Raw genomic sequence first — 13,968 nt, 5'->3', positions numbered from 1 at the left:
GACGCCGCTGCTCTTGTGGCTAACGCTAAAGCTACCGCTAGCTTTAAGCACAACAACAGCGGCGAATACGTCTTATTTTTACACTTGTTGGCTCTCGCTTTGCTTTCTTAAGCAAACAGGACACATACAGCGTATTCTCGCCGGTCAATTTGATCGCTACGTTCGGTAATTATGTTATGTTTACGTCTCGTAGTAGCGGTGTTTTTAAATATGGCGGGCATGAGGTTTGAGTTGCTCTGGTTGGTCAGGATAATCCCTCCCCCAACCGTTCGCGCAAGCAGTTCTTATCAAACCCTGCTCAATCCTGGGGTATGAGTTCCCCCGGTTTTTACGGCCCGGAGCAGGCTCTCTGGCGGTGTGAAACCAAAACACTGGCTCTAACTCCGAACAAGCCCAGAACTAGCTCCGATTTTGCGGCGGTGTGAAAGGCCTATAAATGGATCACCTTTCCGTGTTTGTTGCTGATGCGGAAGGGGATGGTGGGAGAGTGCAGGAGCAGCCAGGACTCCTGCTCGTTCATCTTCTTCCTCAGACGGTCAACGCGACTCTGACCCTTCGGTGCTTTCTACACACAGACACACACAGACAAATAGACAGATAGAATAACATTCAGTGCTGATACATAGAGAGAAACATTCATCAGGTAAAATACTACATTGCTGGTTGGTTTCGTCAACATCTGTATGCATGTTTTTTTTTTTTTTTTTAAGATAATTTTTTGTCATTTTCAAGCTGTATTGGATAGTACAGAGTTGAAACGGGGAGACAGAGAGAGGGGGGGGGGATGACCTGCAGTAAAGGTCCACGGGTCGGATTTGAACCCGCGACCACTGCAACGAAAGCCGGAGCCAATATGGTACACGCTCTATCCACTACGCCACCGGAGCGACTGAATTGTGATTGTGCATCAAATGTTTATGCAACCACACCTTTGCTTTGTTGGGTGGTATCAAACGTACTGAAATAAAATCAAACTTAAGAGGTGGAGTCAGCTATTCCAGAGGATGCCTTTAGTTAAGATACCTGTTTACAGAGCCTAGGCTGTGTATGAACACTGGATTCTTTTTAAGTGCACACACTGTACGGACAGGTAGTGGATCTTGAGGAGATATTCCCTGATTTAGACAAATAGTGGTTTTGACAAAAAGTGTTCTCCAGAATCGCTGACTCCACCTTTGACACAACAGAGTAGTTAAATGAACACACTATATCCTGAGATCAACATGGTATGTCGGAATTAATATAGTGTATAGTTAACCAACATTTTACAATGGTCTATTAAAATTTGGAACTGAAAGTTTTACGACTACTGTGTCGTTACTATTCTTATCAGCACGGCACCTGCTTCCAAAACCTTTTTAGATTTTCCCAAAAAGACTGTGGATTAGTCACTTGAAGTGAGCGTCATGCTGTGAGAGTCTCGATACATATAATTCAAGGATCTCGGCTTCTTGTTATCATTTTAGAAAAACACACACACACACACACACACACACACACACACACACACACACACACACACACACACACACACACACACACACACACACACACACACACACACACACACACACACACACACACACACACACACACACACACACACACACACACACACACACACACACACACACACACACACCCCCAGCCTTTAGCAGGAAACCATGAGTCAGAGCTTGGATACAATCGGCCAAAAATCTACCACCACTGCTCTCTGGCCTTCTCTCACTCTAAATACCAGCCGTGGTCACTGCGCTGTTTGCCCCGGGTGGGTGAGTTTAACACTGTGAGAGTGAATAACAGGAACTCTCTCTGCTCCTGAAGTGTGCGGTGCGGGGGTGTATTAATGTGCACACTTGTAACTGTTGGAAGGCTCAAAAGGCATCATTCTTCTAACCTGTTACTAAGTGTTAAGCAGCAGAATGTGTAGTAACAAATTGAAGATAAGAGGGGAATTTTACTTTTCACTGCACTATTTTGATGTTTATTTGTGTCTCAGGTGTTGCTCTCTTCACTTGTGTGTTTCTGTTAAACATGTTCTTCTTCTATATTGCATTGTTTAGAGAAGCCTGGGACTTAAACCATCTTGAATAATGATCTTTTTTAAGCACCTTATCTTGACCCTGTGTCAGACAAACTAAGGTGTGTGTGTGTGTGACAAGTACCAAGTTAAAAAGGAAGGTGAAGTGCTTCCAGTAAGAAATCACTGACCTATTAAGAGTCTTCCCTGGAAGGCCGCAGAATAGATTGCTATCAAGGTTACACTTCCCCCTTCTGAGTCACTGTTATGTGTTTCAATGACAATAAGAACTCGGCTAAAGATTACTTTTAAGGCATCCTGGAAGACTCTTAGGAGAGGTTTCTGGGACTGAGATCAAAATGACTCACTTCTCCTTATCACGTGTACTTTGGCACAGACTGTTTCACATGCTTCTATTATACTCTCAACTTATCATAAAACAAAAAGTATCCCAAAATTCCTCTTCTTGTCTCTCAATGAACACTGTGTCAGTCGTAGACGCTATTAAAATATATGTTTTGTATAATTTTACACGAATATGAATGTAAAATGGCAGCATTGAAATTGCCTTTAACTCCTACATTCTCCCCTGAAGATACTACATTGTTATCTACCTAGTCTAACCTACAATAACTGGTATACACCTGGCTTGATAAGCAGCTTCTTCTTTTCTTTTTAAAGATAATTACTGCTTATCTATAGTCTTAAAATAGTCCGCCCTCTGAGACCCCTGTGAGAAACTTGAATCATGTCTCTTGACATGCCGTATGAAAGAAAAGATAAAAGGACTAATCCGCTCTCTGTACAATGTGACCGGGGAGATACTTCCACAAAAAAACTGTGAATATAATTATAAATTCTACATAATATTATATTTATTTATAGATTTCCGAGTTCCAAACCCTGCACTTGCTTCTTTCAGTTAGTTGTCAGTCCCCTGTCTAGTTGGCTGCACTATATTACAAAGCCACAGGAAAAACATTGGAATTGGCTTCACATCCAAGTCAAAACCATGAGGCTTACCTTCTCTTTCTGTATCTCACTCTTTAAGACTGAGATCTTGATCTTCATCTCCTCGATCTCGTGCTCGGGCAGCACCTGCACAGTGTGGCAGGAGTCAGAGTCATCCAGGGTCTGGAAGGTCAGGTCAGCCAGAGGGATGTACCACTTACACTCATACTGCTGATGGCGACTGCATATGGACAGAGAGGGGGAAAGGATGGAAGAATGCAGGAAGACAGGGATTTAATAGGAGAGTATGAAAAACAATTGGTCATACTGTAATATAATTAAACCCTGCTTCTTTTTTTTAGGGGTCACAAAATCAGCTATCTGTAATAAATGTTCAGTATATTCACTTAACAGCAAAGATGTATGAATGAAAGTGATGCATGCAGGTTCAGCACAGTGCAACTTCCTCCAGGGCTGAGAGGATTGATTCTGAATTTTCCCCCTAATGAGACGTTCATTAGCATTCCTGGGTGCTCCTGGGTCAACTCATTACCAGTCCTGACACCTTCATCAAAATGTCTAATGTGAGCAGCTCGATAGGAGATCCATAATTAAGGCATCATTTTCAACTTCATTTATTTCAAGAGGCTTCAATAAGAATTTTAGTTTAAGATGGATTTTTTTCCTGATCGCAATGCACAGGATAGATTTTTCTGGATCGTACTAATTAGAGGAACACAGATGTAAAATCACACAATGCACTGTCTGTGAATTATCTTGAGTTAATTTCTGGATTGAAGGAAAAATTATTACAGTCAGCTAATTTTAATGAAACTACAGCATATCCAATGGTGGGACTAAGAGGAATTTATGTCATACATTCAACCTACACAGAATTCCCTTTTATATCAATGCGTACTTCCATTCAAAGCTTATTCGCTGACGTCAGCAGCATGGAAAAAGATGAGCTATCCTTTTCTTTATCATCCTACTGCATTCATTTTAACATCCCCGGAAGCCATCCTAGAGCCTGTGATCTCTTGTCTCTCCCCCTCCCTCCATTATCCAACCCTTTTGTGTCTCAATGCATTGCCCTGCGGTCTTTTGGGAAATCTATATGCTATACAGACCATTCATTTTCTTTCTGGCACAGTCCTAGGACTGCTAAAGCAGATCCTGTCACACTTAAACACACCCTTGCAGATACTGCACAAAAGTTCTTATATTACTAATATAAAAAGGTGGGGCTCAGTTAGATACACCGCAATGTAGAATACAAATGCATCATCATATCCAATCCAGTTTAGCAACGATTGCAATGGTGGAATATTCATGGAGAATATTAGGAAATATGTATTCAGGAAGTGTGGCAGTCATTGTCAATATAACTAAGTGAAAATATGATTGATGTGAGATAATCATCCCATACTGGACGTAAGGGTCCTCAGTGACTTAACCCAAGGTGATTGAGTTTATGTGTGTGTGTGTGTGTGTGTGTGTGTGTGTGTGTGTGTGTGTGTGTGTGTGTGTGTGTGTGTGTGTGTGTGTGTGTGTGTGTGTGTGTGTGTGTGTGTGTGTGTGTGTGTGTGTGTGTGTGTCAGGGTTTGTGTAGCCTGAAGGCGGCAAGCTGACATAAAATTCCAGACCATAATAGTAAAAGTGATTTACAGGACTGGTGGTCATGGCAACCATATGTGTTCCTCCCTGTGAAGGGCGGCTGCAAATGACACAGACTGAATGTCAACCCAAAATAAGATCCAATCAGGCTAACAGCAGCCGGCGTGCTGACGAGGCGGGCGACAGGCAATCCCATCAATGTGACACTTGATGCGCGGACGTGTGTCAAACGTTTAAATGTGGCGTGTCACACCAATGCTGGCACAGATTGCTTCCTGTTAGCACGCAACCCTCAGCTTGTGCTCACACATTTTTTCTTAATAACACCCTCATCCTTCACCATACATCTTCACTGCACTCTCCAATATACCAGAGGCAAATGGCCGCTAGTGTTTCTCTTTGTAAGTGGGTCTTCAAAACGAAAAGACAGGATTCGTGTAAGGTGTTATTCTTTCTGTGTCATTGTCTGATGTGGATGGGGAAATGAATGACAAAGAGAGATAAACATACAGTGTAACAATAAAATAGTATTAAGCAGTATAATCTAAATGTACACATAGTAATGGGTACATTCAGTTGTGTTCAAAATAATAGCAGTGTGTTTAAATGTAGTAAAGATCAAAATCCTAATAATAGCTTTTATTTCCACACACGCAAATGCATTGGGGACATTGCACATTCAATTCCAAATCCAAATATGAAGAAACCTTTGTCAAATGTTTCTTCATCTTTACAGAAAGTGAAGAAAAAGAAATATTAGACTGTTAAAAAAATAGCAATGTCTGCATTTTTCTTTACAACTCAAACATTTACTGTATCAACTGAAAAATGCATGAAGATTTAGCTTTCCTATGAATCACTGAACTAATATTTAGTTGTATAACCTCTGTTTCTGAGAACTGCTTCACATCTGTGTTGCAGGGAGCCGACCAACTTATGGCACCTGTGAACAGGTGTTTCAGCCCAGGACGATTGGAATTCATTCCACAATTCCTCTGAATTTCTTGGTTTTGCCTCAAAAACAGCATTTTTGATGTCACCACATAGGTTTTCTATTGGATTAAAGTCCAGGGATTGGGCTGGCCACTCCATAACGATAATCTTGTTGGTCTGGAACCAAGTCTGGATCTTGTTCTCTTACTGGTGTGTTTGGGGTCGTTGACTTGTTGGAACACCCATTTCAAGGGCATTTCCTCTTCAGCATAAGACAACATGACCTCTTCTAGTATACCAAACTGATCCATGATGCATGGTATGCGATAAATAGACCCGACACCATAGTATGAGAAACATCCCCATAACATGATGTCTGTGCCACCATGCTTCACTGTCTTCAAAGTGTACCGTGTCTTGAATAGGGGCCGCAGACAGTTTGTCAGACGACCCCCCAAACACTGAATTGACTGTAAGGTGCACTCACCCCACGGCTGTCTTCTTCATCTTGGCACAGAGCAGCAGATCGGTGAAGAGGAAGACGTGCCGTAGCTTCCTGGAGCTTTCTGACACTTCCACCAGGAAGCCATCCTTCACCAGCTGACGGGCCTGAGAGAGAGAGAGAGAGAGAGAGAGAGAGAGAGAGAGAGAGAGAGAGAGAGAGAGAGAGAGAACACCTGATGTCACGTGTCACCGGGCAAATGATGCAATACCACATACATCATTTGGATAAACTCTGCCACAACATGGGTCAAACTACATTGTATTTCAGCTAGAATCACTACATGGATCAAATCAGCTCTTTTATCACTTTACAAAGGTGTGTTATATTAGTTACGGTATGACTTTTTTGGGTAATCAAACATAGCCGTGTAGTTTTCGTCCAGTGGTGGCACAATGGAGCAGTGTTTTTACTCACAGTTCTCCATTTTGTTTGTATTGTGTGTACATTATGTAAGATACGTCAACAGGGGCATTAAAGAAGAACATGGATGTTAACATTGCATGATTGACAGTATTCAAAATGCATCTCTACAAGTGTGTTAGGAGGAAGGAAATGCATTTAACACGTTTGTTGAGACCTCAAAGGGGAACTCCTCTAATTTTACACAATGACGTCTGTTTCCAGGTCTGGTGAAATACTGCTGCATTTGTGATGACTGTTGTATGAGGCCTTTTGTGGCTCCAGAAGGAGATGTGTGAAATCTGAGAAATTGTGTGTGTCCTACAAATAAGCCTGAATTAAAATTTTGAAAGGGTTTTATGTGGACGCCTTAAATATACTCTATACACAAAACACATGTTAAAATAATTAAATGACAGGTAATGAAGATATTACACTTGTACATACAAAGTGTAATATCACTCGCTCACTGGAGAATGCTTGTTGTACAAATCACTTTGTCAAACTGTGAATATCTCCTCATGATCTCCTACCTGCCCATACTGTGTGTTCCCTGTGTTAATACACAACCTTGACTCTGTAAACAGGCATGTTGCTAGCTACGACGGGCTCTGAAGTTTACAGAGCCAAGGCTGTGTATTAACTCGCTGACTCCACCTTTAATCAAACAGCAGCTAACTTTTAAAGACTAGTATCCATACATTATTCTACTAAATATTCTAGTGATCATAATGAACTAAGTTGTATTAAGCTAGCCGTAGGTAATAAACAATGCCACACACCTCTCCTTTGGGCGTGGTGACAGCGGTCCTGCGTGGGTCGATCTCCTCGTTGATGGAGGAGAGGAAGTTCTGAGATATCCTCAGAGCATCCTGCAGCAGGGGGAAGTCTGGGTGGTCCTTAGGAGTGTGTTTCAGCAAATCCTAAAACAAGGGCACAGACAGGATGATGTGTTATGTGTTACCTGTGATGCAGAAAACGTCCCTGTACAGTGAGAGCTAAGAAATAACTCTTTGTGTAATAATAATTGTATTACTTATATCCTTATAAATCTGTTCTCAACTTCTAACCAAGGTCCATCCGAGCATAAGCAAGGGGTCCGTTTACAATTTTACAAAACATAATTGGAAGGCACATACAAAGCAATCTTATTGGATACTCGAGTAATCTCTGAAAGTCTCATTTCCTTGTTTTGATTGAAGCTGCTCTCATCGCTGTGGCAGAGTGGTGAACAGGACAGCTCTGACAACAGAGGCTTGAGAAGCCATCTATATTCAAACAACGAACCACCAATTTTCACTGCCTCTTAACCTGCATGAATGAACGTGTAGAAACGCACTCACTAATCCTTAGATGCACTGGGCATCTTGTTGTGCTGACAGCTTTATGCAAATTCAGTCCTGAAATACACTCCTCAAACCTAAACTAGACACATCAAGGCTTCTCTGCTTGCTTGACTGGCAGTTTCCACCTTAATATTACCTTTTACCTCTGGACCAGCTACATGCTGAGATATACAGTGTGTCTCTACACCAACACAATGGAATCAACAGAATCTGTGTCCTGCTTCTTTTTTGTTGTTGTTATTTTTGGGGAATCCTTTAAAGGTGTGTAAGTGCACTCTGTGTACTCACATGAAGGACCAGGGTGCTTCTGGTAACACGGTCAATCGGCTTGTACAGGAGAGCTGTTGGGAGACAAGAGGAGAGCTCTGGGTCTGTGCCACTTATACACAAGTCAATACACGCAGACACACATAAACACACTCACACATACACACACACACACGCACACACACACACACACACACACACACACACACACACAAGGTCATAGCTCCACTGCCCGAACAAGGACAAACACACCCCCTTAGCTCCTGCTGAGTTAAACACGGAAACTATAGCTTGACTGATTACATGATTCCCGGGTTTACAACATTCAACTTAATGACAAGCCTCTACACTGCTTGAGTGTCTTTAGGCAGCTGACCATGACCTTTGACCTCCCTGTGAAGGAGAGTGAGCAAAAAAAGACAGTTTTCATGCTGGGATCGACAAAGGATCATATTATTGTCATTTAGAAAAAAAAAATCTGATTGTATGATTGTTGTTCTTCAGATTGAATATGGCGTAATGTCGCAGTTTCTTGCTGCACAATGAAAGAAGGGACAAACACACACACACAAATACAAACACCTACATCAACACACACACCTACACACCAACACTAAAGTCTATAGGCAGGCTGATTAACATGCAGTACATCTCCAGGGTTGACGCTGCAGCCTCCTATTGGTTTTGAAACTGTTTGCTTCCGCTGCGTATTTAGGCTGCTACTGGGTAAACTATACAGCCTGCCTGCCTGGACACTGGGCTTTAAGAAAGTCACTCTATAGCAGCAGACGCAACAGAAACAGCACAAATTAATGAAAAGTATACACAGGAAGCATGTGTATGTATAAAAAGACATGCACACGTCTTTGTGTGTCCCAAACACCAAAGTTCCTGTCTATCAAATCATGGTTAAAGCCTGCACCACTACCACACTTGGCTGGTTTCCCCCCCGTGGGACGGCTCCTCAATGCTGAAGTGGTGTGAAGTTAACAGCAGCAGGTCTGACATACACAGGACAGCTCTAGGCGAGATAAACTCCCACGGATAGGACAGACAGAGGCAAAGATAGAAAGACAGGATGGAGAGATATACAGGGGAGATCAGGGAAGTTGGCAGACGTATGGATCCCTAGGGGAGGGAGGAAAAAGATGCAAACACACGTATAGATGTATAAAAAGAGAAAGAAGACGGGCGAGGGAGGTGGAGGGAGAGGACTTCTATTCTGAGTTGTTTTCCTCCGTCAGATTTACTGTATGTTCCAGGTGTTATGTAGTGAAATGCCAAAATTGTCCCAAAGCGTTACGTCTACATGAAGATTAGTAAAAAAAATAATAGAAAAAACTTTAAAAAAAACAAAAGACAATACGGTGGTACATGTACTCAAAAGGCTAAGCTTGAACTTCTCCTCGGGAGAATAAAGTATCTATCTATCTATCTATCTATCTATCTATCTATCTATCTATCTATCTATCTATCTATCTATCTATCTATCTATCTATCTATCTATCTATCTATCTATCTATCCATCCATCCATGAGGGTATGCAAACAGATCCACGAAAGGCATTCAAATCTGAAAGCCGGCTGACAACGTTCCACTCTGTGATCAAGCTCTTATCCACTTGTATTCATGTGAAAGACTCAAAGCTTGTGATTTTTTAGATTGAAGGGAGTTAAAAAGCTAGCCGAGTGAAACACAAGAGGGGTGATGTGCTTTCTGTATGCGAGGCAGGCCGTCCCAGACACACAGCGCTGCACTCCCACAGAGAAACTGAGCTTACACGTCCCCTCCAATGTTAACACTTATCAGTTCAAACCATTTAGACTGTACAGTAGCATGGACATGTTGTCTCTATCCCTCTGTACTATTCTCACCTTCAAGTGTTCATTCTACTTTCTACTACTCACCTCCTCCTTCAACTCAAAGAAATGAAAGACAGAGAGCAGAACGCCTACGGGGAAATATTCTGGTCGGCTGAGAGGGAGCGTTATATGAAACTTCATACGTTCATATGCTGAAATACACATACACACACAGAACTATATCAGACCAAAGAGAATGTACTAGAGTGCCTTGCTGATGCTCTTTGAGGCTTCTCCGCCCTCTGGTCATTAAGACTGCGGCCTCCGTCAACGGTCCTGGTTCACTGAGCCAATACTGCCAGCTCAGGGAGGATTAACTAGAGGACCTGCGCTGACTGCAACGGCTGTGAACGCTTCTAATTAAGAGTGTGTGTGTGTGTGTGTGTGTGTGTGTGTGTGTGTGTGTGTGTGTGTGTGTGTGTGTGTGTGTGTGTGTTTTGTATTCACCTCAAGTACAGGTACCTCAAGACAGCTAAGGTCACATAAGGTTAAAATGCAAGTTTTGTGGGGCTCTAACCACTACCCAGTCCCTGTCAAACTTTTTGTCAAAATCATTAAATATCTCCTCACTATCTGCTACCTGTCCGTACTATGTGTGGGATGAAAAGAAATGGTGCGAATACACAGGCTCTATAGGCTCTGTAAACTGGTATGTCAACAAAAGGTATGTCAACAAAGCTAGCAAGATGCACGTTTACAGAGCCTAGGCCGTGTATGAACACTGGATTTTTCAAAACACACAGTACGGACAGGTAGCTGATCGTGAGGAGATATTTACAAACGAAGGACAACAAGCATTCTCCAGGATTGGATTCCACCTTCAACCAAAAATAACTTGATAAACTTTGTTCAGATATGTCAGTCTGGGCAAGGTCACCAGAGAGATATGAACAATCAGGTTACTTTATGTGACCTGAACACGATCAAAGACGTCAGGATGTTTCTGCAGTACTAATGGACGGGTAAATGCTTGATCATTTAACATTGGCAATACGTTTATTGAGTGTTCTATTTGTGTGTGTTTGACAATCAAGAATAGAATTATAGAGTCTGGAAAAGAGGTGCAGCTCAAAGTTGACTCAAGAGTGAGGGCGAGGGAGGATGAAAAGATACAGAGAGAGAGAGAGAGACAGAGAGAGAATCAGAGAGCTGCAGATTATTGGGAGTCGATGACCTGTCACAGCGAGGTGCCTCTGATTGGTCCTGCTCTCAAGGTCGCCTTTGCTACTTGGCTGACGGACACACAGTTCAGCTATGCTAACGAGGGGATCGGCCATGTGGGAGAAGTCTTTGAACAGGCAACACACACACACACACACACACACACACACACACACACACACACACACACACACACACACACACACACACACACACACACACACACACACACACACACACACACACACACACACACACACACACACACACACACACACACACACACACACACACACACACACACAGTTCTACAGCTCTCAGCCCTCTGCTTTTGGCAGGGACATCCAGCTACCCGTGGAAGGCATGAAGCTATGACAGAGAGGACAAGAAGAACAGAAAGGGAGTGATGGGAGAGGGTAAATAAAAAAGAAAGAGTGACAGATAGAGAGAGGGAATATACAAATTATGGAATATTTAAAAAAACGGAAGCAGCGCGGAGCTAGAGTCCTCATTTGCATGTTAAACAGGATGTCAGAAGCACGTTTTGATATAGTACTTGTGTTGCTATTTGTGGCCATTCATTAGGAGGCGGTAGGCAGATAAAAAAAGTGGGCTTCACTTTAAGTAAACAAGTCTGGCAAATTGACTTAGCACTATCATTAATTGGTACAACAACAAAAACCGGAAAAGGCACACAACAGTTCATTTGGGTCCAGTTAAATGACATATTAGGCAATAAGGATGAAAGGATGGATGAGTACATGGAAGAAAGTAAGGTAGGTAGGAAGAAAGGGAGGAAGAAAGCCTAGTGGAGAAAAAAAGGATGGAGAAGAAGAGTCTTGCTAGAGAAAGCACTCGCCTACCTTTGCCAGGTAATTAAGGAACCGCAGTACAAACAGTAATCAAAGAAACTTGCCCTGGGTGCTGACAAACAGATTTTTTTGAGGGGAATATGAAACTTGCTACTTAACTACCATAGTGACCTATGGTACAGCAAACAAATCAGATCAGAGGTTTAGCATAATATATTGTTGTCTCAGCGATAAAATGTGAGAAACAAACGTGATTATAACAGCCTGCATGTTTGGGTTCATTCCTCATACACGATGCATACATTAAGAGGCACTTTAGTTCACAGGTCCATGCTGCTGAAGACTGACACACATATACTCAACACATCCCCTCTCAGGCCTGACAAAAAGCACACCATTTGCTCATAATGTTTGCTTTACACTCACTCTCACTCACTCACTCTTGCCACTCACACACACACAGACACAGACACAGACACAGACACAGACACAGACACAGACACAGACACAGACACAGACACAGTCACACACACACACACACACACACACACACACACACACACACACACACACACACACACACACACACACACACACACACACACACACACACACACACACACACACACACACACACACACACACACACACACACACACACACACACACACACACACACACACACACACACACACACCTTGCCTAATCCTAACCGTAACCTTAACCTAAGTCTATCTTTACCTTAAAGCAAGTCTTCAACCTAAAATGTTTTAAAGTTAAGGGGTCTTCCATTTTGTCCCCAAAAGAAAGGTACGTCCCAACAACATGAGTTGTCCACTAGTGATAAGTATTCTCTATGGAGGAGCAGTCTGGGGCCAGCAGCCCTTTAACAGACTAATCGTGCCCTGCTTTCAAACAAACACACACACACACACACAATATAAAAAGCTGCTGTCCTCCTCTGTACATTCTGTAGGTTTAAAGATGTAAGCATAGCAATTACAGTCTGTCAGTCCCGGTGAGCTGCATATGCCAGATAGGTAACCACGCAAAAAGCTTCAATGCTTCCAAAGAAATTCATTTTGCCACCTCGCTATGTGGGCTACAGAAAATTACCGGAAGGAAAAGACTAAATCCATTCAAGGTCTGAATTTTCAGACAGATACGGGTCTGTACAGCATGGGCATCAGTTCATGAAGCTGTCGATATTAACCAAGGCAAATCATATCCCCAATTCAAGAACTTATCAATAACTGTCCCAACTTTACAGCACAAGTAAACTACCCAATAGACTGTAAAATGTACAGCACTGACATCCTTGCTCGGAGATAGAATTAAAGAAAAAAGAAAATAATTCAAATGAAGTCCAAGTTGACATCATCAAGCGGCGGCAGCAAAGCATGCAGTCGTTACCGTATGTGCAGTTACAGCACACTCTGAGGACCACAAGCACCTCCATATCCCTCATCTCCTCTGCTCTCCTCTCGCTCTTCTCCTGCTCACTGCCTTCTTTCTCAGGCACAGACAGACAGAGAGAGAGAGAGAGAGAGAGAGAGAGAGAGAGAGAGAGTGTGAGAGAGAGAGAGAGAGAGAGAGAGAGTGAGAGAGAGTGAGAGAGAGAGAGAGATGGAGAGAGGGAAAGAGAGAGCTCAAGTGTGTGTGTATGTGTGTGATAGTAGAGAGAAAGAGGGTGCTCACACATACAGCAGTTTGCCTCCCAAAGCCCGCCACTGCATGCATACACAAGTAGACGGGGGCAGGACCGGAGTCTTAAAGCAGCAAGCTCGCCTTGACGGACGGATGTACATACACGCTCACAAATACAGTAGACACACAAAGATAAGAACGAACACACAGACACAGACAGACACACACACAGACACACACACACACACACACACACACACACACACACACACACACACACACACACACACACTTACCCTCCATCGAGACAGATGTGGCACAATCTTTGGAGTCTTTAGGTCCTTTTACTTTGAGGTTCTGAAAGAAACGGAGTGGAATGATCAATTGTATTAATTATAAACACACCAAACCACACTCTTGTAAGCACACACACACCAACCTCTCTAAT

The 13,968-nt window shown here is 42.7% G+C and overlaps 1 protein-coding gene across 4 annotated transcripts in view; it reads right to left on the bottom strand.

Moving 5' to 3' along the window:
• The window catches only part of abr (ABR activator of RhoGEF and GTPase), a 139,595-nt gene that overhangs the window by 48,800 nt on the left and 76,827 nt on the right, over positions 1-13,968 (bottom strand). For all 4 annotated transcript variants that reach the window (XM_080040779.1, XM_080040775.1, XM_080040776.1 and 1 more), the window contains 6 exons: positions 13,817-13,877; positions 8,060-8,112; positions 7,208-7,348; positions 6,009-6,130; positions 3,044-3,212; positions 446-565 (listed from right to left, as the gene is read on the bottom strand). In XM_080040779.1, the coding sequence (XP_079896905.1) occupies positions 446-565; positions 3,044-3,212; positions 6,009-6,130; positions 7,208-7,348; positions 8,060-8,112; positions 13,817-13,877 (666 nt within the window). The remainder of the gene's footprint in view (positions 1-445; positions 566-3,043; positions 3,213-6,008; positions 6,131-7,207; positions 7,349-8,059; positions 8,113-13,816; positions 13,878-13,968) is intronic.

Source organism: Ammodytes marinus, assembly GCF_949987685.1.
Source record: "Ammodytes marinus genome assembly, chromosome: 14".
NCBI lineage: Eukaryota > Metazoa > Chordata > Actinopteri > Uranoscopiformes > Ammodytidae > Ammodytes > Ammodytes marinus.
Note: the sequence above shows the minus strand (reverse complement) of the source record. Positions and strands in the feature narration are given on the sequence as shown.